The sequence below is a fragment of the Arachis hypogaea genome, chromosome 18, assembly GCF_003086295.3.
Source record: "Arachis hypogaea cultivar Tifrunner chromosome 18, arahy.Tifrunner.gnm2.J5K5, whole genome shotgun sequence".
NCBI lineage: Eukaryota > Viridiplantae > Streptophyta > Magnoliopsida > Fabales > Fabaceae > Arachis > Arachis hypogaea.
In genome coordinates, this window is record NC_092053.1 from 12,332,651 (window position 1) to 12,356,525 (window position 23,875).

The 23,875-nt window shown below is 34.1% G+C and overlaps 1 protein-coding gene across 10 annotated transcripts in view; it reads right to left on the reverse strand.

Annotated features, from left to right (window-relative positions):
- Positions 1-577: 577 nt before the first annotated feature.
- The window catches only part of LOC112769186 (uncharacterized), a 32,221-nt gene continuing 8,923 nt past the window's right edge, over positions 578-23,875 (reverse strand). For 3 of the 10 annotated variants that reach the window (XM_072223987.1, XM_025813634.3, XM_072223983.1), the window contains one exon: positions 16,350-16,898. In XM_072223987.1, the coding sequence (XP_072080088.1) occupies positions 16,889-16,898 (10 nt within the window). In that variant the 3' untranslated portion in view covers positions 16,350-16,888. Of the gene's footprint in view, positions 1,176-10,841; positions 11,180-16,349; positions 16,899-23,875 lie in introns of those variants that run through there. The other 7 variants (XM_072223984.1, XM_072223981.1, XM_072223985.1 and 4 more) reach the window with 4 other exon arrangements.

The window sequence follows — 23,875 nt, forward strand, 5'->3', positions numbered from 1 at the left end:
AGTTGCAGTGAGGTATGCGTATTATCGGTTATGGTATCAAAGGGGGGGGGGTTTGATTGATGAAAGGACAAGAAAATAAACCAAGCAAGCAATTAAAGAAAGTAATTAATAAAGAGAGACATTCATGGCAAGAGTTGAGAGTTAAGCTTTCTATCATAGTCATTAATGATCATACAATAATTATCAAGAGTTTATCTCATTTAGTCATCTCTTAACAGTAGAAGAAGGTACAAAATTATCTTCACATGAGAAAAAGTCAAACAAGACTAGTTAACCTCAATCCAAAAGTCCTAATCAACCTACTAATTGAATTAGCAAGAGATTAGAGTCAATAGAAACAATATTAACTAATAACCCTAGATCACCAACATGAGTTGGGTATTAATGACTCAAAATTGTCCAATTTCTCTTTCCAAACCAAGAATGCTCAAAAACTACTCTAACATCCTACCAAACATTTTGTCAAACACTTGGAAGGCATAAAAGAAAAGCACCATAAATTGCAAGAAACTAGTAAAATCTACTACTACCCAATTGTAAGGAAACAATAACAATAACTCAATTAAACAACATTGAACATGAAATACCTCAAATTGCATTAAAGGAAATTGAAATTGACAAGAGTTCATCACAACATAAGAATAACCAAATTGAGAAATTAACAAGAGGAAATAGGAGAATCAAGATAATAGAACTAGAAATTGTAAGGAAAATAAGATGGAAGCAAGAATTTAACCCTATATCTAAGAGAATTTAACCTAAACCTAATTCTAGAGAGAAGAGGGAGCTTCTCTCTCTAGAAAACTAAGTAAAGGCTCATCATAACTATTCTAAGTGCTCCTCCCTTGTCCAATCTTCAATTCTACATGAAATAGTCTCTGGAATCAGTTGGATTTGGGCCTGATAAACTCAGAAATTGCCCCCAGCGTTTTCACTTTAATGAGGTCACGTGCAAGCTACGACGCATACGCATGGGTTACGCGTACGCGTTGCTTGGCATTTTACTTTCCATGCGTACGCGTCATGTCACGCGTACGCGTCACCATGCGACTTCATATCCACGCGTGCGCGTCAATAAATGCACTCCAAATTCTTGATTTTCCATGAATTCTCCACTTTGCATGCTTTTCTCTTCACTCCTTTGATCCATTCCTAGCCTTTTCAACCTGAATTCACTAACAAACACATCAAGCCATCTAGTGGAATCAAAGGTGAATTAAAACTAGCAATTTAAAGGCCTAAAAAGCATATTTTTACACTTAAACACAAATTAAGGGAGAATTATAAAACTATACTATTTCATTGAATAAATGTGAGGAAAATGTGATAAAATTTTCCAAATTAAGCACAAGATAAACCACAAAATTATGGTTTATCAAGCTACCACCAATTGATAAAGACTTGATTTGGGAGAAAGTGTGTGGTAGGCAAAAGAAGAATCGAGTTTACGAAAAAAGGGCATTCTTTTCTAGCTCTATCAAGTCTGGAACCACTTTTGCCAACTCTGTATCTAGAAGAGCATCTACAAATCAAAATTTTGTTCCTGATTTGCGAGAACAGATTTATAATCTCAATGAAGAGATTTTTTAACGTGTTACTCAACAGACAGATGAGCATATTAGTAAGTTGTTAGATACACGCTTGACTTTTTTGGAAAAGACTCAAAAGAAGTTGAAAAGTTAGAACGGACAATTGGAAATGCCAAGAAGAAAAAGCCGAAACAGAAGAGATGGAATGAGGCTTATGTTAGCTATTACAAGAAGGTTAGAGCGTCAAATAGTTTCACTTCTGTTCTACTACCACCGCCACCTTCAATCTCTTTGGATGAGGACTATAATGATAATGGGGATGAAGATGACTCTGAGGACTATAGTTGATAATTTTAGTATGGTTGTATCAATACACTTTGTTTATGTTTTGAATTATATTGACTTGCTTGTTTATAGTATTTTTCTTTTAGTTTCATAATACGATGAACTTGTTTATTTTTTAAAATATTATAAATGTTCAAATACAAGTTAGATGAAAATTTGTATTCATTAAATTTATACTTATTTTATATGAAAATAAGTTTATTTTGCAATGAAAAAATCTAAAAAAATTATGTTTTACCTTACTGATGGATTTACAGACGGATTTTTTGTCTGTATTCAGAGTTTGGAAATGCTTTCCAAGGCTCTGATTACCGATGGAAAATCTGTCGAAAAAATTGATGCTAGTTACCAACGAAAAATCTGTCAGAAAATTGGATGGTTTAAGCGAAATAGAAGTGACGATTACCGAGGAAAAATCTGTTGATAACGGAAAAAATCTGTCAATAACTTATTGACAGAAAATCTGTCAAAAAATCTGACGATTTTTTAGCGAAACAGGGGACCATTACCTAGGAAAATTCTGTCGGTAACGGGAAAAATTCTGTCGGTAAATTACCGACGGAAAAAATCAGTCAGTAAGTAATTTTTGATGAGGTTTTTATAGAGGGACAAAATCTGTCGGTAATTTCATCGGTAACCAAAAATTCGTCTGTAAAGAAGACTAAATCTGTCTGTAAATCCATCTCTAATAAGTAATTTTCTAGTTGTGAGCAGTGATGAGAATCAATTTTAAAAATAATGTCATAGTTCTCTCACTACAAGAAAAAAGTTGAGTACCGTCGGATTTAGTGTCATAGAGTAGCAGCGAATTTACCGTCGGAATTATCGGCAATAATCATGTTGAATTCACAAGGTTTTTTAATTACTCGCAGATTCTATTTTCCGATGGTAAATCCGCCGGTAATTTTAGGAGGGAATATAAATTAAATTGGTGCGTTCTTTACCATCGGGTTTACCGTCGGATAACTTAATTTAGTGAAATGATGTGTTTTAGTGACTCACAGTGGTTTATCGTCGGAAAATTTCGATGGTAAAAGTGGCGTAAATTCAAATCACAAACCCCTTCCCCCTCATTCGAACCCTCACCATCATCACCACCATCCCCCGTCCCACTCTTGCATTCCAGCTACTGTCACCATCCTCTGCTGCCACCGCCAAGGCCACTGCCGTTGCCTTCCCCTCTCCGTCGCCGTCAACCCCCACCGTCGCCTCCTTCTTCTCCTTCTTCCCCCCTCTCAGTGCCACAATGGTCCTTTCCTCCTTCTCCTTTCGCCTTTTTCAGCCCATAGCCTCCAGCTCGCCCTTTCCTCTCTAAGATAGGACCAAGCAGAATAGGGCAACCGTAGTCCAACTCCCTACTCTGGCGGCTCATAACCGCCTCCTCTAGCGCCAGCAACAACATAGTGACGTCACCTTCCTCCCTTCTTCTTCATTACTTTCTGCACCCTGCATTCAAGATTTTTTATTTGAACTATGTTTTTTTTTTGTCTAATTGTGTTATTGCTGCATTGATGACTGTTTTACCGAGAAATTATTACTGAAATTATTTGATAATTTGATATTTGCAGACATGTCGATAGGTAGAGGTGCTACGGATCAGGCTACTGGTCGTTGCCATAGCCGTGGTCGGGGTAGAGGGAGGGTTTCTTCAGGTACCCCCCAGGACTTTTGGCTCCTCTCCCTCTACTCTGAGCACCTTGGTGATGCCACAGGTTGTGGATTTAGCGGAACAGCCGTTCATCATGGTCTTTAACCTCAACTACGTGCCACTGTCTAGGGTGACGACACTGCCCCCTATCGCTCAGCAGCTCGCATCCACATTGACGCCGCCTCCAATGATGGATGCCACGGCTCCGGAGTCCATCCACGATAGTAAGGCAGCAGCTGATGCCCCACCACCACCACCTCCCATCGTATGGTTGAAGATTTGGCCTGATGGCGACACGGGGTAAGTATCAAGTTGAGTCTCATGTATTTCCTATTTATGGTTATCGCTGAAAGTGACTAAAAATTGATTCTGGTTTAGCCGATTTATGTTTGAATACTGGTTAGTGTTTTTCAATTTCAATGATTATGATTAACTTTGTTTCTGAAAGTTCCTAATAATTGATTCTTGACTAGTGGATTTAGGTTAATTTGGTTGCCTGTTTAGTGTTTCTTGTTTCAATGATTATGGTTATTGCTGAAAGTTTCTGAAAATTGATTCCTATTTAGCGGATTTAGGTTGATTTGGTTGCATGTTTAGTGTTTCCTGTTTCTATGATTATAGTTATTGCTAAAAGTTCCTGAAAATTGATTCCTGTTTAGTGTATTTAGGTTGATTTGGTTGCCTATTTAGTATTTTCTGTTTCAATGATTATGGTTGTTGCTGAAAGTTTCTGAAAATTGATTCCTGTTTAGTGAATTCAGGTTGATTTGGTTACCTGGCTAGTGTTTTTAAGTTTCAATGATTATGATTAACTTTTTTTTCTGAAAGTTCTTGATAATTGATTCATGTCTAGTGGATTTAGGTTGATTTGGTTGCTTGTTTGGTGTTTTCTATTTCAATGATTATGGTTGTTGCTGAAAGTGCCTGAAAGTTTATTCCTATTTAGTGGATTTAGGTTGATTCTTGTTTGTGGGTTGTAGGTTTGCGCTGAACAACAACGTATGTACTCAGGAGTTGACCAACATCATCAAGTTGATGTACGACCACCCCTGGCCCAGCTACATGAAGATCCCGCTGAGACCAAGGAGCGATGGTTTCAGAAATGGGTGATAATTAATATTTTTTTATGTTCAAACCTTTTTAACTACTTTATATCTTCTATCTTTCTTAACTAATTTTGAAGTTTTTTGTTGCAGTTGCACTTTAAGTGGGATGTAGAGCATGATCTGACTATCCGGAAGATATTCGACCATAGAATGGGTCGACGGCTCCAGTAGATGCTGAATGATGTTCGCAGTGGCTCTAACCAGACATAAAGAAGGCTCTATTTGTTCATTGGGAGACCGATGAGGGTTTTCGGCATCGATGTTTCACTAACAGAGCTAATAGTGTCTCGGTTAGGTCATCCAAATATACTGGTGGCTCAGTGACCTTCATGAAGACGAAGGTCAGGCAGGTATGTAAAGTGACTTTAATTTTGTTAATAACTTAGTTATATTCTTCTGCATATCATTACTAGACATCTTTATCACATTGTTTTAATGTAACATATGTAGTCGAAATTGTTGGATCACGAGTGACGTTGGCAGAGACGTTCAAATACACCCACATGCTAAAGGAGAACAAAGAGGCATTTGCTTATCAGTGGTCTCAGAATCATTATGTGAGTAAATATACATCTGATTATGTTCTGCTATAAAATTATTAGAGATTAACTATATATCTATCATACTAATCACAATAACTTGTGTCAATTATACAGGAATCCTACACACAGAGACTAGAGACCGCGACTTAGCAGTCTCAGTAAGGTGGGGAGGATGCCGCCGATGGCTCTACAGTTGTAGTCGTCGATCCCGATGTGATTTGGCGAGAGACCGCCCCAGCGCTACAAGAACCGCTTATATAGGATGTGGTCGTTTTTCGCCAGCAGCCTCCGCACATCCACATTGAAGCCATCGTCAGACTTCACCACCAGTCAAGCCGTCGAGTCTGAGGAAGGCATGGATTTGAGACTGCAGGCTCAAGAGCTTAACGATTATCGAGAGAGGTATCAGGAGATTCTCAACAGCGTGACGTCTACAGATGTGCTCAGGCTGGAGTGAATGCAACATATGGAGGCTCAGATGGAGGTGTACTAGACCCAAATGCACGCTACTAACATTGACCTTGCTGGTGGCAGATGGACATCACCACCTTCTGCGGCGCCGACTCAGAGCCACGGGACCGACGACGACGACTACCTGGATCTGTAGTTATTAGTTGTTCATTTTATTGTTTCATTGTATTTATTTGATATACCAGACTTTTAATTTATTTGAACATTGTATTATTTATTTTAAATAAATTTTTTTCATTATTTATGATGGACCACTAATTGTGTGAAAAAATTTAAAATTAAAATTGACAATTTATTTCAAATTGAAAAAAAATGACATTACTGTCAGAGTTATCGTAGGAATAATCCGATGGTAATAGTACGCGAAATAACATTTTTTGGCGCCAACAATACCTCGAAAAAATTCGCCGTAACCAATTAGTTTTCCAAGCTGATAATCCATCGCAAAATCCGACGGTAATCACCGTTGGACGAAAAAATTTCATCGGTAAATATTTACCGGTGAGGTTTATACCTTCTAATTGTTTTCAATGGTAATTAAATCACTGCCAAATTTTATTTGTTTTTTCGATGATAAATTTGACGGTACTCAGCGTTTTTCTTATAGTGTTTATTTCTTCAATTTTGTGGATTTTGGGGTTAATAGGAATGAAAATGGGAATTTCGGATTTGTATGTGTGGAAGTGGTGACAAAATAGGAGAAGAGAGGTGGTTAAAGGTGGTGACAGTTTTCTGTTTCTTTGTTAGAATGTTGTTGTTGCAGCGACTTCAATGAAAAAGAAGATAATGTTGTCATTGTTGCAATTTCGAAATAGTAATTGAGATCTGTTGTTCTCGCGGCTACTCTGGGAAGATTTAGGAGAGGGAAAAAGTGACTCTGATATTGTTTGTTATTGTTGTTGAAGTTACTTTGGGGAGTGAAGGAGTGAGGGAGAATGAAAGAGAAAAAAAAAAGGAAGAGAAGCAGTATAACAGAATTTATTTGACACCTTAGCCTATTCTACTACTGTAATAGATTTTTTTTTACAATTGAGTATTTTAGTAGCGTTTCTAATATTTGAGAGATATTTTTGTCGTTAACAAAATAAAAATAATTCTTAGGGTTAAGTATTTTTTTTGTCTCTAACGTCTTGGGTCAAAATCAAAATCGTCTCCGACCTTTTTTTATTAATATTATCCTCAACGTTACAAAACGTTATAAAATCATCATTTTCCTAATTCTTGGACCAAAATATCCTTTATTATCATCTCTCTTCCACCATCTCCACCACATCTATTGTCAGCAAGAAGAAGAAGAGGAAGAAGAAGGCTTTGCTGGCGAGAAAGGGTGCAACGGTAGCAAGGTCGTCCCAGCAACAATAACCCTCTCTCTCTCTGGAAGAAGAAGGCTTTGCTGGCGAGAAAGGGTGCAACGGTAGCAAGGTCGTCCCAGCAACAATAACCCCCTCTCTCTCTCTCTGAAGATGAGGAGAAGGATGACGAAGAAGGGTATTTTAGTCTAAGAATTAAAAAAATGATAATTTTATAACGTTTTGTAACGTTGAAAATGATATTAATAAAAAAAATCAGAAATAATTTTAATTTTTGATATGGTCACCATTAATACGAGCTATAACTCGGCCTCATAACCGTTATTGGCAGTCACCATAACTCGTCATTTTTCGTTATTGCTCGGTTCTTATGAGCTATAACTCGGTGACATCAATACTCTTATCATAACCGACGTCTCAAACGGTATGATAAAATCGGTTACGAAACCGACAATTTATCACCCAGAATGTAACAGACGAAGAAATATCTATAAAAGAAAGGTAAAGTATCTTTTTGAAGAACATTTTTGAACTTGACACTATACTGACTTAAGCATTGGAGTGCCTTTGCAGGTGCATTCCCCCCTCCTCCTCTTTGTATTGCTTGTGCTCTCACACAAACAACAAACACAAGAAGCTCGGATTTTAAGAGACGGACGCTCCACCTTGCAGCCTATAGCTCGGTCGATTCCGAGAAATTGAAGCCGATCTATTTCCCAGGCAAGATCATTTTCTTTTCAGTTCCTAGTCTTTAATTCATTTATTTTCCAGCATTTCAGTTTTAAATTTCATTTCAATCAGAACGTAATCTAATTCTCTCAAAGTTTTTGAAACATTTTTTGTTTGTAAACTTTTCCATTGTTAATACAATTTAATTATTTTTATTTCACTGTGTCGAGCATCTATCAATAGGTTCTTCGGTTGAATTTTTTGAGAAGATATATATACTCTTGATACAAACTTAATTGACATATGATGTCAAAGTCGAAATCAAAATTCAAACAAAATCTGGCACAGACCTACATAGTGCAATGGGGGCACTTGCCCCACTCTCATTTCAATTTTTTTTTAAAATATATATATATATAATGTGCCTCTATTTTAAATTTTAAATGACTCCACTATATATAAACTAATCCCAATTATTTAAAGTTTTAAATCCATTTTATCCTTCTATCATTTTGACTATTAGTTAACTTAATCAAATTTAGATCCAGTTTGGATAAATAGCTTAATTAAGCTCCTTTTAAAAAAATAGCTTAAATAATAAATGTTTATATTAAAAGTAGCTTATAAATAAGTTATTTTGTGTTTGATTTTTTAGTTCTAAAAGTATTTATTTTAAAGAAATGTGATAAAAAGCTTTTTATTATGAGAGAAATCATTGTTTTTAGAGTAAATGTCATTTCCGGTTCCTAACTATTTTTTCGATGGACTTCGCACCCCTAACAAATATAAAAACCCAAATCGTTCCCTATCTACTTTGATATATGTACGTTTCAGTCCTTGCAATCGGTTCCGAACAGGTCACTTGCTGACGTGTCAGTCACTTGCTTGGCCATCTTCTTCGTTATTGTAGGGACAAGTTACTGACACATCAGTAAGTGACCTATTCGAAACCGGTTGCAGGGACTGAAACGTACATATATTAAAGTAGATAGGGACCGATTTGAGTTTTTATATTTATTAGGGGTGCAAAGTTTATCGAGTAAATGGTTAGGGACCGGAAATGACATTTACTCTTGTTTTTAACTTCTTCATAAGCACTTAAATAGTTTCTTAGAAAGATACAATTTAGTTTTGAAAATTACACCAAATATTAATACTACTACTTTTCATAAATCAAAAGCTCAAAAAAGTAACTTTTAAAACTTCCCAAACGGGCTCTTAGTCTTCTCCCATTCTCAAATTTCAGTCGTCATTCCTTTATTCTCTTAAACCCTCTTCGTAGTTTCATATTTTCAACCTTCTTTTTTTATTCATTGTCTAGTGGTCATCTTCTCTTCATCAAAAGATAAATTTTAAATTTTCTATTTTTTTATATAGCTCTCTATGACTCTATGTATCTTACAATTTCATTGTTTCTCTTTTTGATGTTTTTAATTGTAAATTTTAATTCAAGCAATTATAGTTTAGGTATTAATATAATTTTTTATTCTTTTCATGAATTTATATATTTTATTTTATTCTCAATTTAGTAATCTTTATTATTTATTTATTTATTATTTTATTATATGTAATTATGTTGCATATAAATTTTTAAAGTGAATTGATCAATTTATTAATTTAGAATATATATTTTTTATTTTTAGAAATTGTAATGAAAAAATATTTCAAAAAAAAGCTACCACTAGAATCTGAAGTCACTCCATTAGTCTCTTCTAAGAAAAAGAAGTTCTTAGAATCCAATGTGGAAAGCCTGGATCCTAGACAATGACCCAAAATTTTAAATTATAATCCAAATGGTGGAGATGAAGTTTTTACGAGCTTATTTGCAAAAAAGTTCTTGTCAAGCAAGAGAACATGATTTTTTCCAAACATATTTTGGGACTTTTTCTGTAGATTTAATGCTGATTGGTTTGATAAATTTGACAATTGGTTGGAATATAGTATTTCAAAAGATGTTGTCTTTTGTCTCTATTGATATCTTATGAAACCTAATGGTGCGAGTGGTGATGCTTTTGTAAAAGAGGACTTTTTAAATTAGAAAAAGAATGAGTGATTACAAACACATGTTGAAAATCATGATAGTGCTCATAATCAAACTCGAAAAAAATGCGAAGCACTCGTGAAGCAAAAGTAACATATTGAAGTTGTTTTTCAAAAGCATGACCAAGCTAAAAGAGATTACCAAACTCACTTAACAGCAACAATTGAGTGCATTAGGTTCTTATTGCGACAAGGATTGACTTTTCGTGGTGATGATGAATTGCACAATTCAAACAATCAAGAAAATTTTTTGGAGCTTCTTGACTTTCTTGCTCAACATAATATAGAGATTGATTGTATTTTTAAAAATGCTCGTGAGAATCTTAAACTAGTAGCACCTAAGATTCAAAAAGATATCATTAGAGCTGCTGCAAGTGAAACTACTAAAATTATTATTGATAATCTTGGAGATGATGTATTTGCTGTTTTAGTTGATGAAACTCGAGACATTTCTATTAAAGAGCAAATGGTTGTTTATCAAGTGGTAGATAGACAACTTCAAGTTGAATTATTTTCGAGTTACTTCTTTGTATAGCTTGTTTGAATCCAAGTGACTCATTTTTTGCATTTGATAAGAAGAAGTTGATTCGTCTAACTGAATTTTATCCATATGAATTCTCTTCTACTCAACTTTTGGCACTTGATAGTCAACTTAAAAATTTTATACTGAATAGGCGTCTTGATAATGAATTCTCTAATATAAATGAAATCGGTGGACTATCTCAAAAATAAGTTGAGACAAAAAATTATATTATTTATCCATTGATATTTTTTCTGTTGAAATTAGCTTTGATTCTATTTGTGGCAATGATATCAGTTGAAAGAACATTTTCTGCTATGAATATCATAAAGAGTCGACTTCGTAATCGAATGAGAGATGAGTGGTTGAATAATTGTTTGGTTACATATTTAAAAAGAGAGACATTCAATCAAGTTGATAATAAAATAATTATTTTAATATTTTCAAAATATAAAAACAAGAAGAAAAATACATTCAAGATTTGAAGAGAAGAAAGTTAGTGATTAATGTAATATTTAATTTTTTTTGTATTCGAATAATTAATGTGCACTTTTATTTATTTTTTTTAAATTTGGATTAATATATCTTTTGATTATAATGTGTATTATTTTTGCTTTTTAATATAAATTTTTTGGATCCATCACTACACAAAACAGAAGAATTATTTTACGAGTTTACTAGATCGAAAATTTTTCATTTTTGGTGTTAAAAAAAATTATAGATCCAAATCCAATGTCACATTCAGTAAGGATTTATGATACATGTATAGGATGTACTCAATGTGTCCGAGCCTGCCCCACCGACACCGTGGTTCGTAGCCACGTGCTCTAATCCTCTGAGCTACAAGCCCCATCCCGTCTCCACTGGATCTGTTTCCCGGAGTACCCTAAAATTAAAAAAAGAGAACCTTCCCTCGGTTATTGATAGAGTGAATAAATCTATCATTTCTTAAGATCTCTTCTGATTCAAAATCATGGTATAACGTGTATCCCCCTGTTCCTTCAAAAGTTATGATATAACTATTTTTTAGATAAATAATTAAGAGTAAAAATGTACGTACAATTGTACAAATATGCGTAAGAGCTCTTAGATTATTCAGCTTTTATTGATTTGATATTTTAAAACAAAAAATAAATATAATGATACTTTTTCTTAATTATATTTTTTTATCTCTTGCCAAAATTAGAATATGTCTAAAATGAGTATAACCATTATGTGTTTATTGGATGTGCCATATTTATATAGACCATTAGATTTGATTAGATAAAAATCAAAGGCTAATATAAAAGAAGAGCATTGATGGACTCTAATAAATACAGAATATCCTAGTACATAAATAAATGCTTTAAATGACAATACTTTAATACACAATACTTTAAATAGTAGCAGAATCTTTTATTCTTAAATAATTAAATATAAAACATATAAATACAAAAATATGAGTATTCTTTATTCAATAAGATTAATTATTATGTAAGAAATTTTTATGATATTAAAAAATCATATTAAAATAAAATTTTAAACTGTAACATAAAAATATAAAATAATTAAAATTTTATTTTATATTATTTGACAAATAATTAGATTATTATATTCAAAATTTATTAATTAATTAATTTTGTTAAAGATATTATTATATAAAATAATTTTTCGTCAAAATATTTCGAAAATATAATTTATTTAAAATATTATATATAATACATGAAAATATTAACTTTTTTTTCAATTTTTTTTTAGAAAAACGAAATAAAAATAATATAATTCTAAATACATGCCTATCACATTATATATTTACTTATATTAGTAAGACCTAAACTAATCAAACTTACGTAATTAAAAATATAAAACATATAAATATAAAAAAATAAATATTTTTTATTTATTAAAATTAACATTTAAAGTTTCATATATATAATATTTAAAATTATATATTTATTATTTTCAAGTATTTTTTATTATTTTAGTTAAATTTTTTATTCTCTAACTCGACCAAATTTATATATATAGGTGAATTATATCCAACTCCCTCTAAAACAACATGTAAATTAGCCTCTATGACGTGATATATTTTAATTAGATGTTTAATTTTAATTTGAGTTAATTTAACTCAATAAGAGTTAACATCTTAACTAAAGTAGGACTATTTTATAATAAAATATTTTTTTAAATGGATAATTATATAATTTTTGTAAATATTAAAAAATAAATTTATATTCTTTTACCAAATCATTATTACTTAAATTCGTTCCACCCTTCTATTAAAACATACTTTTTCTATTGAGTGAAGTATATTTCCTCCCTTCTACTGTTCCTTCATCACTCAAAACGCGTTGAAGGCACACTATAATTCAAATCAGGACGGAGAGTAAAGATGCAAGTATCCTTTGAATATCTAATGCAACAGATCTTGTGTACGATCCAATGATCCATAACCATTTCAAAGAACGATTTTGATATAATTGATATAGTTCAATTTAAATTCTAACATACGGATGGATCAAATGCATATCTAATTCAAGCATCATTTTAATATATGCAATAATTATCATAACCCTAAATCATAGATTAATGCATCCTGATAATCAAGAATTATGTCACACGAAATTACGTGAACTAAAGAGTAAAAAACAACTACAAAATAGCAGCACGACTAAATACACTATCTTCAACTAATCGCAGATCCACTACAAATTGAAATTAATATAAAAGAGCAATTAGAGAGAGAAATCATGAGGTTACAGAGAGCAAAGATTCTATTTTTAAGTATTTTATCAAATTATATATTTATTCTTTTAAATAATTTTTTAATTATAAAATAGTTTAATCATAGTTAACATAACCAATTAAAAAGTGACATGTCATAAAGAATAATTTACATGTTAAAATATAAAGAATAGAGTATAATTTAGTGTACAAATGTCATAATATTTTCAAAATATTTTTATTTTTTTTGGTATTTATATGTTTTCTATTTTTAATTACGTAAGCTTGATTAGTTTAGGTATTACTAATATAAGTAAATATATAATATTAGCCATGTTTTTAGAATTATATTATTTATTTTTTTAAAAAAATTAAAAAAATAAAAAGTTAATATTTTTATGTATTATATATAATATTTTAAATAAATTATATTTTTAAAATATTTTGATGAAAAATTATATTATATAATAATATCTTTAATAAAATTAGTTAGTTAATAAATTTTAAATATAATAATCTAATTATTTGTCAATTAATATAAAATAAAATTCTAATTATTTTATATTTTTTTGCTACAGTTTAAAATTTTATTTTAATATAATTTTTTAATATCATAAAATTTTTTTATATAATAATTAATCTTATTAAATAAAGAATACTCATATTTTTGTATTTATATGTTCTATATTTAATTATTTACGAATAAAAAATTTTGTTAATATTTAAAATATTGTGTATTAAAGTATTGCCATTTAAAGCATTTATTTATGTACTAGGATATTCTGTATTTATTAGAGTCCATCAATGCTCTTCTTTTATATTAGCCTTTGATTTTCATCTAATTAAATCTAATGGTCTATATAAATATGGCGCATCCAATAAACACATAATTGTTGTGTTCGTTTTAGACATACCCACAAAATTACACTCATCAATTTTTTATTTCCTTCTTTAAATATATGCAAAACAACAGCAACAATAATATTATTGTTATTGTTGTTATTGATTAAAAAAATTGAAAATCAACAAAAATCAAAATATATTTTTCTAATCATTTTTTTATCATATACATAAATAAATAGTTGTTAATATTTAGTTTTCAAACATAAAAATAATAACTTCAAACTAATCATTCCAAAAAAAATTTTAGTTTGGGAGAAAATTATAATAAAATTCTACTTACATTACTAGCATGTGAATTTTGTTCAAGTTATTATTTTCCCGAACTTGTTTATTTTTGTTAGTTTTGGTTTGTAGTAATATTATATTGTTGTTACTTTCTATAATAGCTTTTATGGTTTTGTTTATTTTGTGGTCGGATCTGTAAACTATTTAATTTTGCTTAAAAAAAAAAGAAAAAGAAAGACGCTGATTGCATTATACAAATGACATTATGTAAAGTGATTTTATTGTGAAGAAAAAAGGAAATATATAGTTTTGATTTTTGTTTGTTTTCAAATTTTTAATTATTTATTATTATTATTATTATTATTATTATTATTATTATTATTATTATTATTATTATTTATTTTTTAAAAAAAAATAAGAATTGGAGATGTTTTCAAAGGAAGAGATTGTCATGAAGGGAGTAATATTATCGATATGAAAATGGCATTTTTCACTCCCTATATATATATATAATTGAATGGTGATTTTTTTCTTGAATTAAGAGGATGTAGGTTCAGAGTACATTTCTTTTTATGGACTCTTGTTTAAGTGACTAATAAAATAAAATTTCTCTTGACTGATAAAATATTTTCTTAGAAATTGAGATTTTAAACATCTCACCCCTCAGGTAAGATTGAATCCATCCCTTTCCAGTAGGGGTGTTCGCAGATCGGATCGAATTGGATATGGCCAAAAATTCGATCAGATTCGCATTAAAATCATCGGATCGGATCGGATCCAATATCCGCAGCTTTTAAGGTTGGATCCGATCGGATATCGGATATATCCGCAAAACATAAAAATATTTTTAAAAGCTTACTTTTATTAAAAAAATGTCAATAAAATTTATTTTTTCTATTCTTTTAAATATGTTTACTCTTAAAATAATATTTAACATACTTTTCTTAAATAATAAATTAAAATAATATAACATATATGATAATTATTAATTGAAATAAAACATAAAAAGAATATTTACTTATTTATTTCTTTAATGTTGAGTTAAGAAATTAACTAAATTAATTAGTGATGACAAACATTATTTTTGGGAAAATAAATAATTAGTGTTGATTAATTATAATTGCATATTACTAATTGTTTATAAAATTGCTGCAGGCCAAAATCTGATTTACAGCCCAAATGGAAGGGAAAATAAAACAAGGGTAATGGGTTAATGAAATAAATGAAGCCCATGAGGAAACAAGGCTGAAAAATCAGAATGGGCAAAAAGATTGGATACCCGATCCAAGCCCGAATTGATTTCAATTCCCTCCATCTTGCTCCAACCAAAGCAACGTTCCTCTCCTCTCTAATCAAGTCACATCAAGACTTCAGAAAAGTAAGAAAGAGAAAGAGAGAAAAAGCTTCCTCCATAAGCTAGAAACCAAAAAAGCAAGAGAGAGAAAATTCAAGCTTGGAGTACAGAAGCTATAGCAGAAAATATAATCCAAATCAAGCTTAGGTTAAATGTAATCCATCTCATCTAACTTGCATAAAATCTTCTTCTCTTCTTCCCAACTCTCTGCTCTATCCGAAAATGGCATTCAAGGGAAAGTTGTTCTCTGCCCTATTCTGTTTCGCATCTACGGTCACAAGTAATACTTGGGGACCAAGTAGTTTTTCAATGGCTCAGATCAAGTTGACCATGAGAAGATCTCTATGGTTACTGCTTTATGGCTTTCAGTCAAGATGAAGAAGTCAAAAGGAAAGTTTCTACTCTGAGGATTAAGGAGAAAAAGTGATTCTGTGGGTTGGTGAAGCTCAAGGCTCAAGGTGTTGACCTTGGAAGAAGAACCAAGCAACATGCAAAGAGATAAAAGAAGCTTGATGTTCATTCAGAAAGCAAGGAGAGAAAACCAGAGTTTGAGAGTTGAGTTCTGTGAAGTACTCCCTGTGAAGTTCCTCTACTTGGATAATGCTTTCTATCAAAGAAGCATTCGGCCAATACTGAAGAACTAAATCAGTGATTTGCGAAGCTGGTTTTTCACATAGCAAAGAGGCTGTTGATGAAGTCAATCTCCTTCATGTTTTTCTGAATGTAATGTACTTTTCTAAGTTTATCTTTCTGTAATTTTTTGTGAAAAAAGGCATTGTGAGAAAGCTCAAGTAAAAGCCATGAGTGGAAAAAGGCTGAGTGAAACACTTGAGAGAAAAGCCTAGAGTCATTTTCATATTTCTTTAGGTGTGTTTATGTCTTGTATCTTGTACCTGTGAGGTATCCCTTTCTTAGTTGGGTTAGCACTAAGAGTGAATAGTTAGGTATTAGCATAGCCAATGTCAAGTTAGGTTAGAACTTGAGTGTGAAAGGATTGGGTCAATCATGTGTTATTGGTGTATGTAATACTGTTAACTATAGTGAAATTCTTCCATAGTTGTGGAGGAGACTGAATGTAGGTTGCATAGCACAAGGCAACCGAACCAGGATACATGCTGGTGTTAGCTTGTCTCTTCTCTGCTGTGTTCTATTTTCTGATATTCATGAGACAAAAATAAATTGTCTCATAAATTTTCGCTGCTGAGTTCAAACAATCAGAATTGCAAATTTGTTTAAAAAGGGTAATAACAGCAACTAAAAAGGAAGGCATAGATTCAACCCCCCTTCTCTAAGCCTACCACAACCTTCATTTAATTTTGCGGATGCGCGGATATGCGGATCGGATATGCGGATACCAACACAAAATCCGCAATCCGATCTGATCCGAAAGCTTTGCGGATCGGATCCATATCCGCAATTTTCAGATCGAATTCGGATAAACACCGCAGATATGCGGATCCCTTACTTCCCATGGAAGAGTCTGAGATTGCTTATTATTAACTCAGTTCCATTTCCTACATTTATTAATGGCACCTGCACCAGAAATAATTGAGGATCTTAATTTTGGGTGTTGAGGTAAACAATGCAACTACACACTAACACCCAAACTTTGCTAGAATGGAATCCAAACCATTACTGGGTCTAATATTTCTAACCTGACTAAATATACGCAAAAAATCAATCATATGCATAAAAGATTAATTACTAAATTAGTCACTTATTTAAATATAAATTAAAATATAAAATATATATTAAAAATAAATTAAATAATATATATTTATAAAAAACACACACTAAACATAATCATGAATCTCACAGACTCATCAAGTTCTTCTCAACCTATACATCACTCTACCCCTCTGAGCATAGACTGATTACCCTCCAGTTTAAAGAAAACTCTTGGAAATAAGATTGATCAGTTGGTAGAATTCACTCATGTTCCAGAAGACTCTCGAACCCCGGCCACTGAGTACCCTCTCATAAGTCCTTACTCTTTCTACCACAGACAAAAGAAATCAACCCTCACTTCTATTCGCCATCTCATCCATAGAAACCCTTCTCCTCCTCCTAAAGAAGTCATCCAGTCCTCTAATCTCCAACAGTGTGGTTTAAAAGCCACTACTGCTGAACAATACATAACCTTAGAAATCCCACAAGAACTCATCCAAAACTACCAAAACCAAGGCTACACTCATATGCATCTAGGGGCTGTCAGGCTCATTCTTACCCTTCATGGAAGGAGATCTCTTCCGGTAACAGCCAAAGTTGCTCTTTTAGATACTACTTTCAAAGAATATCAACATGCCTTGATCGGAGCATTAGTAACAACACTCTCAAATGGAAGTGTCATTCTTACTATAGCTCCTAATTTCACCATGAGATTATCAGATCCTACGATAAGTCAAAGGCTAAAAATCCAAATACAGTTGGTAGGAGTAATTCAAGACTCTAATGCTGAACAGGCCACCTTACATCACCAAGTCCTCTATAGAGTCCAAGATCATGCTCTTGATCTTAATCTCCCAAACACTACTGGAGAGGCATTATTCATGTTCACAGACAGTGCTGGAGGACCTGCAATAGTAAATATTCCAAGGATGATCACTACTGAAGAACTTTCTTCTATCATTCCGTTGGAATGGATTACTGATTATGAGAAAGCTTTCCCAAAAGAACAGGTTGATGTTCATACTACAGCACCTCCAACTATTACTCATAACAGTGATGGTACGGTGACCACTGTTTTTCAGAAACCTGGAATGACCAAACAAATTTCACTGCGAAGATCATCCTTCAGAAGGATCAATATGATCTCTCCTGTTCAGGTGCAAACAACTCATGATCAAAATGATCCACCAGTGCATTTCTATGAGAACGGAAAACCTGTTTACGTCTCTCACATAAATGGCCACTTCATTTGGGATGTTGATCCCTCTATGTGCGATTCTGACTGTGACTGTGCTGATCAATGGAGTGACACTGATGATGAAGATTATGCTAGAAGACGGAGGAACAGGAAAAAGAAGAAGAAGTTGTTACAAGCCCCATGCTCCTTTAAAAGACCTGAGCCTCCTGATGATGCTGAATCAGCTCCAATGCTCAGAAAGAAACCAATGATCAAGAGGACGAAACTGTCTAGGAAAAGCTTCGCAGATTATCCTTTTCAGCCAGTCGATACAATCCCATGTATCGCCACCCTCAGATCTTATGAGGAAGAATTCCCACCTTTAGTAACCCAAACTGATGAAAAGAAAATCACTAAGAGACCCTATGTGATACCTCAAGGAATCACTCCACATGGACATCAAGCAACAACTCCTCAAGAGGAAGTGCTCAATTGGCATACAGATAATGCAGTCAGCCAAAATAAAGTATTGCTCCGGATAGATCACACTCTTGATACTTTTGTAGAGAAAACTGAGGGTCTCTCAGTACAATTAAGTTCTATGGCAGAACAAGTGGCTGAACTCAAAGATCGACTTTCTGCACAAGCTTTTCAACTTGATCAAGAACTCAAGGCCTACATTGACAATCGCTACTTTGGCCCAGAATTCCAAAAGAAGAACAGAGAATTGGATCAAATCAAGGCTCAACTTCGACAAATTGAGATGGACAAAAGCAAAACAACTATACCCCAAACGCTGTCCATAGACCCATTATCTATGTATGCCAAACCATATCCCTCATATTCACCTATCTTATTTCCTTCCACATGTTCACCACCAGAAACCCCAGACTATGACTCCATCTTCAAATCCACCTACCATTTGGCCAGGCAAGCAAACACTAAAAGATCCATTTCTCCCCAAGGACGGCATCATTCGTCCCTGCCTAAGCCACAACAACCTCAGCCATCCCTCCAATCTAGACCTCATCCTCCTTGGAAATCAGGAAACTTTTTTAGAGACGAGACATCTCCCAATGTCCCTATAAAAAATAAGGGCATCAAAGAAGGGTCGCCAGCTCCAGGACGATCAATTTATACCTTTACTCTGGATACTCAATCACCCAGTGAAGAGATTACTGAATAATCAGAAGATGAGACCACTGAGACCAGTGAACAAGAAGATGAGGAGTCTGAAGGAGATTATGAAACAGATCTTTCAGCAATAGCCATGGTCAACCCTATAGAAGAAGAGGAGGAAGAGATAACTTCTGAAAGGGATGAACCAGAAACTTCAGCTAATCACGATCATATAAGCCCAATTGAAGTTAAAACTCCCAACAAATGGTTCACTTTTGATGATGTCCCACCAGCAAGGTACAGAGAAAGGTTGAATGAATTTAGTGTTTGGATTCAGACCATGGCCAACCCAAATCTCACAAGCAGACAAGTCCTTGCAGATTTCATAAATCGGATGACTGGCAATCTCCGAAAATGGGCAACTAACCTTTCTGAGTATGAAAGACTCCAGCTCATCAATGGTACCTCTTCACAGTTTCTGGGAATAATACATCAAGAATTTCTAGGAGACATTGCAATTATCCAAAAAAAAAATTCTCAAGAATACTTTGAGATGAAGTGCTGTTCACTCAACAGAAAAGACTTGAAAAAACACTACAAAAAGATGGCTGCTAAATATTATCCTCTTGGAGGAAATAATAATCCGCCACTTAAGCAAGTCTTTATAGCATCCTTGCCAGATGAGCTTCAGCCTGAAATACAGCGAATGATGATGACTCTTCGCAAAGAAGTGGCTACCACTACTATTGGAGAAATATACCAGTTAGTCCTAGCTGCCTTGGACAAGTTGTGTGAACAACAACAAATGTTCAAACAGCTTAACAAAAACTCAAGCAAACTCAAAAGAGCATGCAGCAAATCCCATTTGAAAATTAAGTGCAAAGAGTCAAGTATGTGTGAATGCAAGCCAAAGAAAAAGACGCATTGGCGATCACCAACCAATACATTTCATCAGAAAGCATTCAGAAGGAGAAGAAGCAAGCAAAAGTATCGTTACTTCAAAAGGAAGAAACCCTATACCAAGTCGAACAAATGCTTCATCTGTGGAAAACAAGGACACTTTGCTAAGTCATGTCCTCACAAGACAAAAAAGGAGATAAAAATGCTCCAGTCTTTAATGGATGCTGCCTCCATTGGTGATGAGGAAGATCTAGAGTCAGTACTTGAAGAACAAAGAAGCAAAGATGATGAAACTGAATACGTTTTTTAAGACTCTGACTCAGAAGAGAATGGTTCAGAAGAAGACCTCCCACCAAAAAGGTCTATCTTTACCATATCATCCATTGCTTCCATCACCACAAGAATTCCTAAAGGAACGAGTATGCCAGAAGAAGAACTTGGGTATCTCGGATCTTTATGAGTAAAACAGATTGATGGTACTCCTAGACCTCATTTTGATAAACCAATAAAGGCTGTTGCATTAATGGACACTGGATCTTGTGCTACTGTCGTAAAACCACATGTCTTACCAAAAGAAATGTGGACACCTTTTTCCAAGAAATTCGCAGTAGCTAACAGTGAAGTCTTCACCATCAATCTCATCTCCAAAAAACCAGTTGGATTGGAGATATTTGCAGGCCAGACCACTTGGCTTAGAGTACTGGGAAGTTATCTCCCAGACAAAGACGTTTTGTTCGGATTCGATGCCTTCTTCCGAACTCATGGGCTACATATCAAACCCACTGGTCTGAGTTACAAAGGGCAGTTTTTGCCTTTTACAGGGATACAAAGTATCCTCGAAATTCAAGAAGCTCCAGAAGAATATAAGGAGATCCAACAGTTACTCCTCAATGCTTGCTGTGATAGTCATGATCAATTCAACCACCCTGCTCCTTTATGGAAAAATCCAGAATTTTATGTTCGACTCCCCTTCAAAAAGAATGAAGACATCAACCCTACAAAGGCCACTCATTCAGGGATGAACTCTGAAGATCTTAAGTTGGCAAGAGCTGAATGTGCAGCCCTTCTTGTTCAAGGACTCATTGAACCAACCAACTCCAACTGGACATGTCAAGCATTCTATGTTGAAAAAAGAGCCGAGCAAAATAGAGGAAAAAAGAGGCTTGTCATTGATTATAAGCCACTTAATGTCTTCTTACAAGACGACAAGTTTCCTCTACCAAGAATCTCAGTTATTACACAGAGATTAAGTGGAGCAAAAATATTCAGCAAGTTTGACTTGAAAATTGGATTTTGGCAAATTGGGCTCCATCCTGAAGATAGGTATAAAACAGCGTTCTGTATGCCTGAATTCCAATACCAATGGACGGTAATGCCATTTGGACTCAAAATAGCCCCCTCTCTCTTCCAAAAAGCAATGACCAAAATCTTTGAGCCCATACTACATTCCACACTAATCTACATTGATGACATCTTACTGTTCTCAAAAGACAGTGAAGCCCACAAGGCACTTTTGGCCCAATTCACTCAGATCATCAAAGACCAGGGAATCATGCTATCAGCAAAAAAGAGCTCTATTGCTAAGACAAAAATTGAATTTCTTGGGATGATTTTCGAAAATGGATTTTTCCAACCAGGGGATCACCTCGCCAAAGAGTTAATCCATTTTCCTGATGAAAACTTGACAGTCAAATAAGTCCAACAATTCTTGAATATCGTCAACTACATCAGAGACTTTATCCCAGATGTGACCAGACACACCAGCCAGCTGTCAAAACTCCTAAAAAATAAGCCCCACCATGGGGACCTGAGCAATCCACAGCTGTCAAAACCCTGAAGAAGATAGCACAAGACCCCACCTTTAAAGATTCCCAGCACAGGAAAAAGAATATTGCAGACAGATGCTACTGATGAATTCTGGGGAGCTGTGCTACTTGAAGAGATTGATGGGACGAGACACTATTGCGCGCATGCTAGTGGACAGTTCAAAGAATCTGAAAAACATTACCATGCCACTTACAAAGAGATTCTTGCTGTCAAAAGGGGAATAGAGAAATTCAATTTCCACCTCAGTGCTTATCATTTCACTGTAGAAATGGATAACACCTCTTTCCTATCAATGTTAGAAATCAAGAAAAAAATTCTGCCAGACTCTCAATTGCTAAGATGGAAGGACTGGTTCTCTCGCTATAAATTCGAGGTAAGACACATCAAAGGACACCAAAACACACTTGCTGATTTCCTATCCAGGCCAACCAAAGAACCACTCCCAAACCAGTAGAATTACTCCTCAAACCAATCCATTACATTTGCACCATGAGTTCCTACAACCCTTCATACACCATTCCATTTCCTGATTGTCCACTTCACAATAACTCATACAGAAGAAAAATTGGTCCTTTTTCCTTCAAAGCAAGACCCCAGACAGCATTTCAAATAGTCTGTCTAGCCAGACAAACTTTGTTCTACTGGTTACACCAGCTCCTTACCATAACCCAAATACATCCAAATCCGAAGTACTTTGACGTGGATACCCCTTTTTGCACTATACCAATAATCCAAGGACCTATACCAGAGAAAATGATGTGGTATATCTGGGCTCTGTCCTCTCTATATCCATGTGCCATCATAATACCACTCTTCCCTGTATATCACATCCTGTGTAACCGCACTGAAGTCCAGTCTCATCTAGTCCGGTTATTTGCTATGTATGCACCACTTGGGGCATGGAGAGGAATGTTATATAACATGATCGAGCAACACCAATTATGGGATAAACCCTCCAAGACAAAGCGAAAATTCTGTTGTTTTGTCACCCTTCAGAGAGATTATTTTACTGGATGTAAAGCACATACTGAGAAAGCACATACCATGAACAAGGTCGATATTGTTGGATATTCTACCATATGGCCCACAGATGAAAAGACAGTCCTAAATGCCTTGACTAAATACCTTTGTCAAATTTGGCAGCCTGGACTATATGGTGAAAAAGATGTAGTTGAAGGACTCACATTTCAATCAGATGTTCCACCGATAACTCTCCAAGAGTTTCAGTCCGATAATCAACCAATTTGGACAATACTCCTTTTATGCTCCAACAGACCAGCCCAGTACGTCCACACAAGTTCCAAGCAGAAATTCTGAAGAAGATCTGAATTCTGAAGATCCAGGTGGAAGAGTTTATGCCTTACCACCAAGCCCAACTAGAATTGATGCAGGAATACCCGATGATGCTGAAGGCCCAAAATCAGACCCATATGACCCATACCTGCAAGATGCCCAAGATCCAAATGAAGGATACACTGAAGATCCGTTTCTCTACCTACAAGACTCGGATACAGATTTCAGAGCTGTCAATTTAGCTTCTGACTCATCCTTTTCAGATGGTGATGGGACCCTTCCAGAAGACTATTTCAAACCGTCTCTTTATTAGAACACTGTTGTTCCTACTATGTATAATTATGAGTGTGCTGAAATAAAGTGACCTTAGTCACATACTTAGAAAACGCCAAAAAAGATAAGGCTTATCCTTATCCTCCAGTTGGTAATGTATGATAGGATTGTTTAGATTTCACGTCTATCTAGAGACCTCTATATAAGGAGGTGCTCACCCCAATTGTAATCAGATCTCAAGAAACATTGTAAT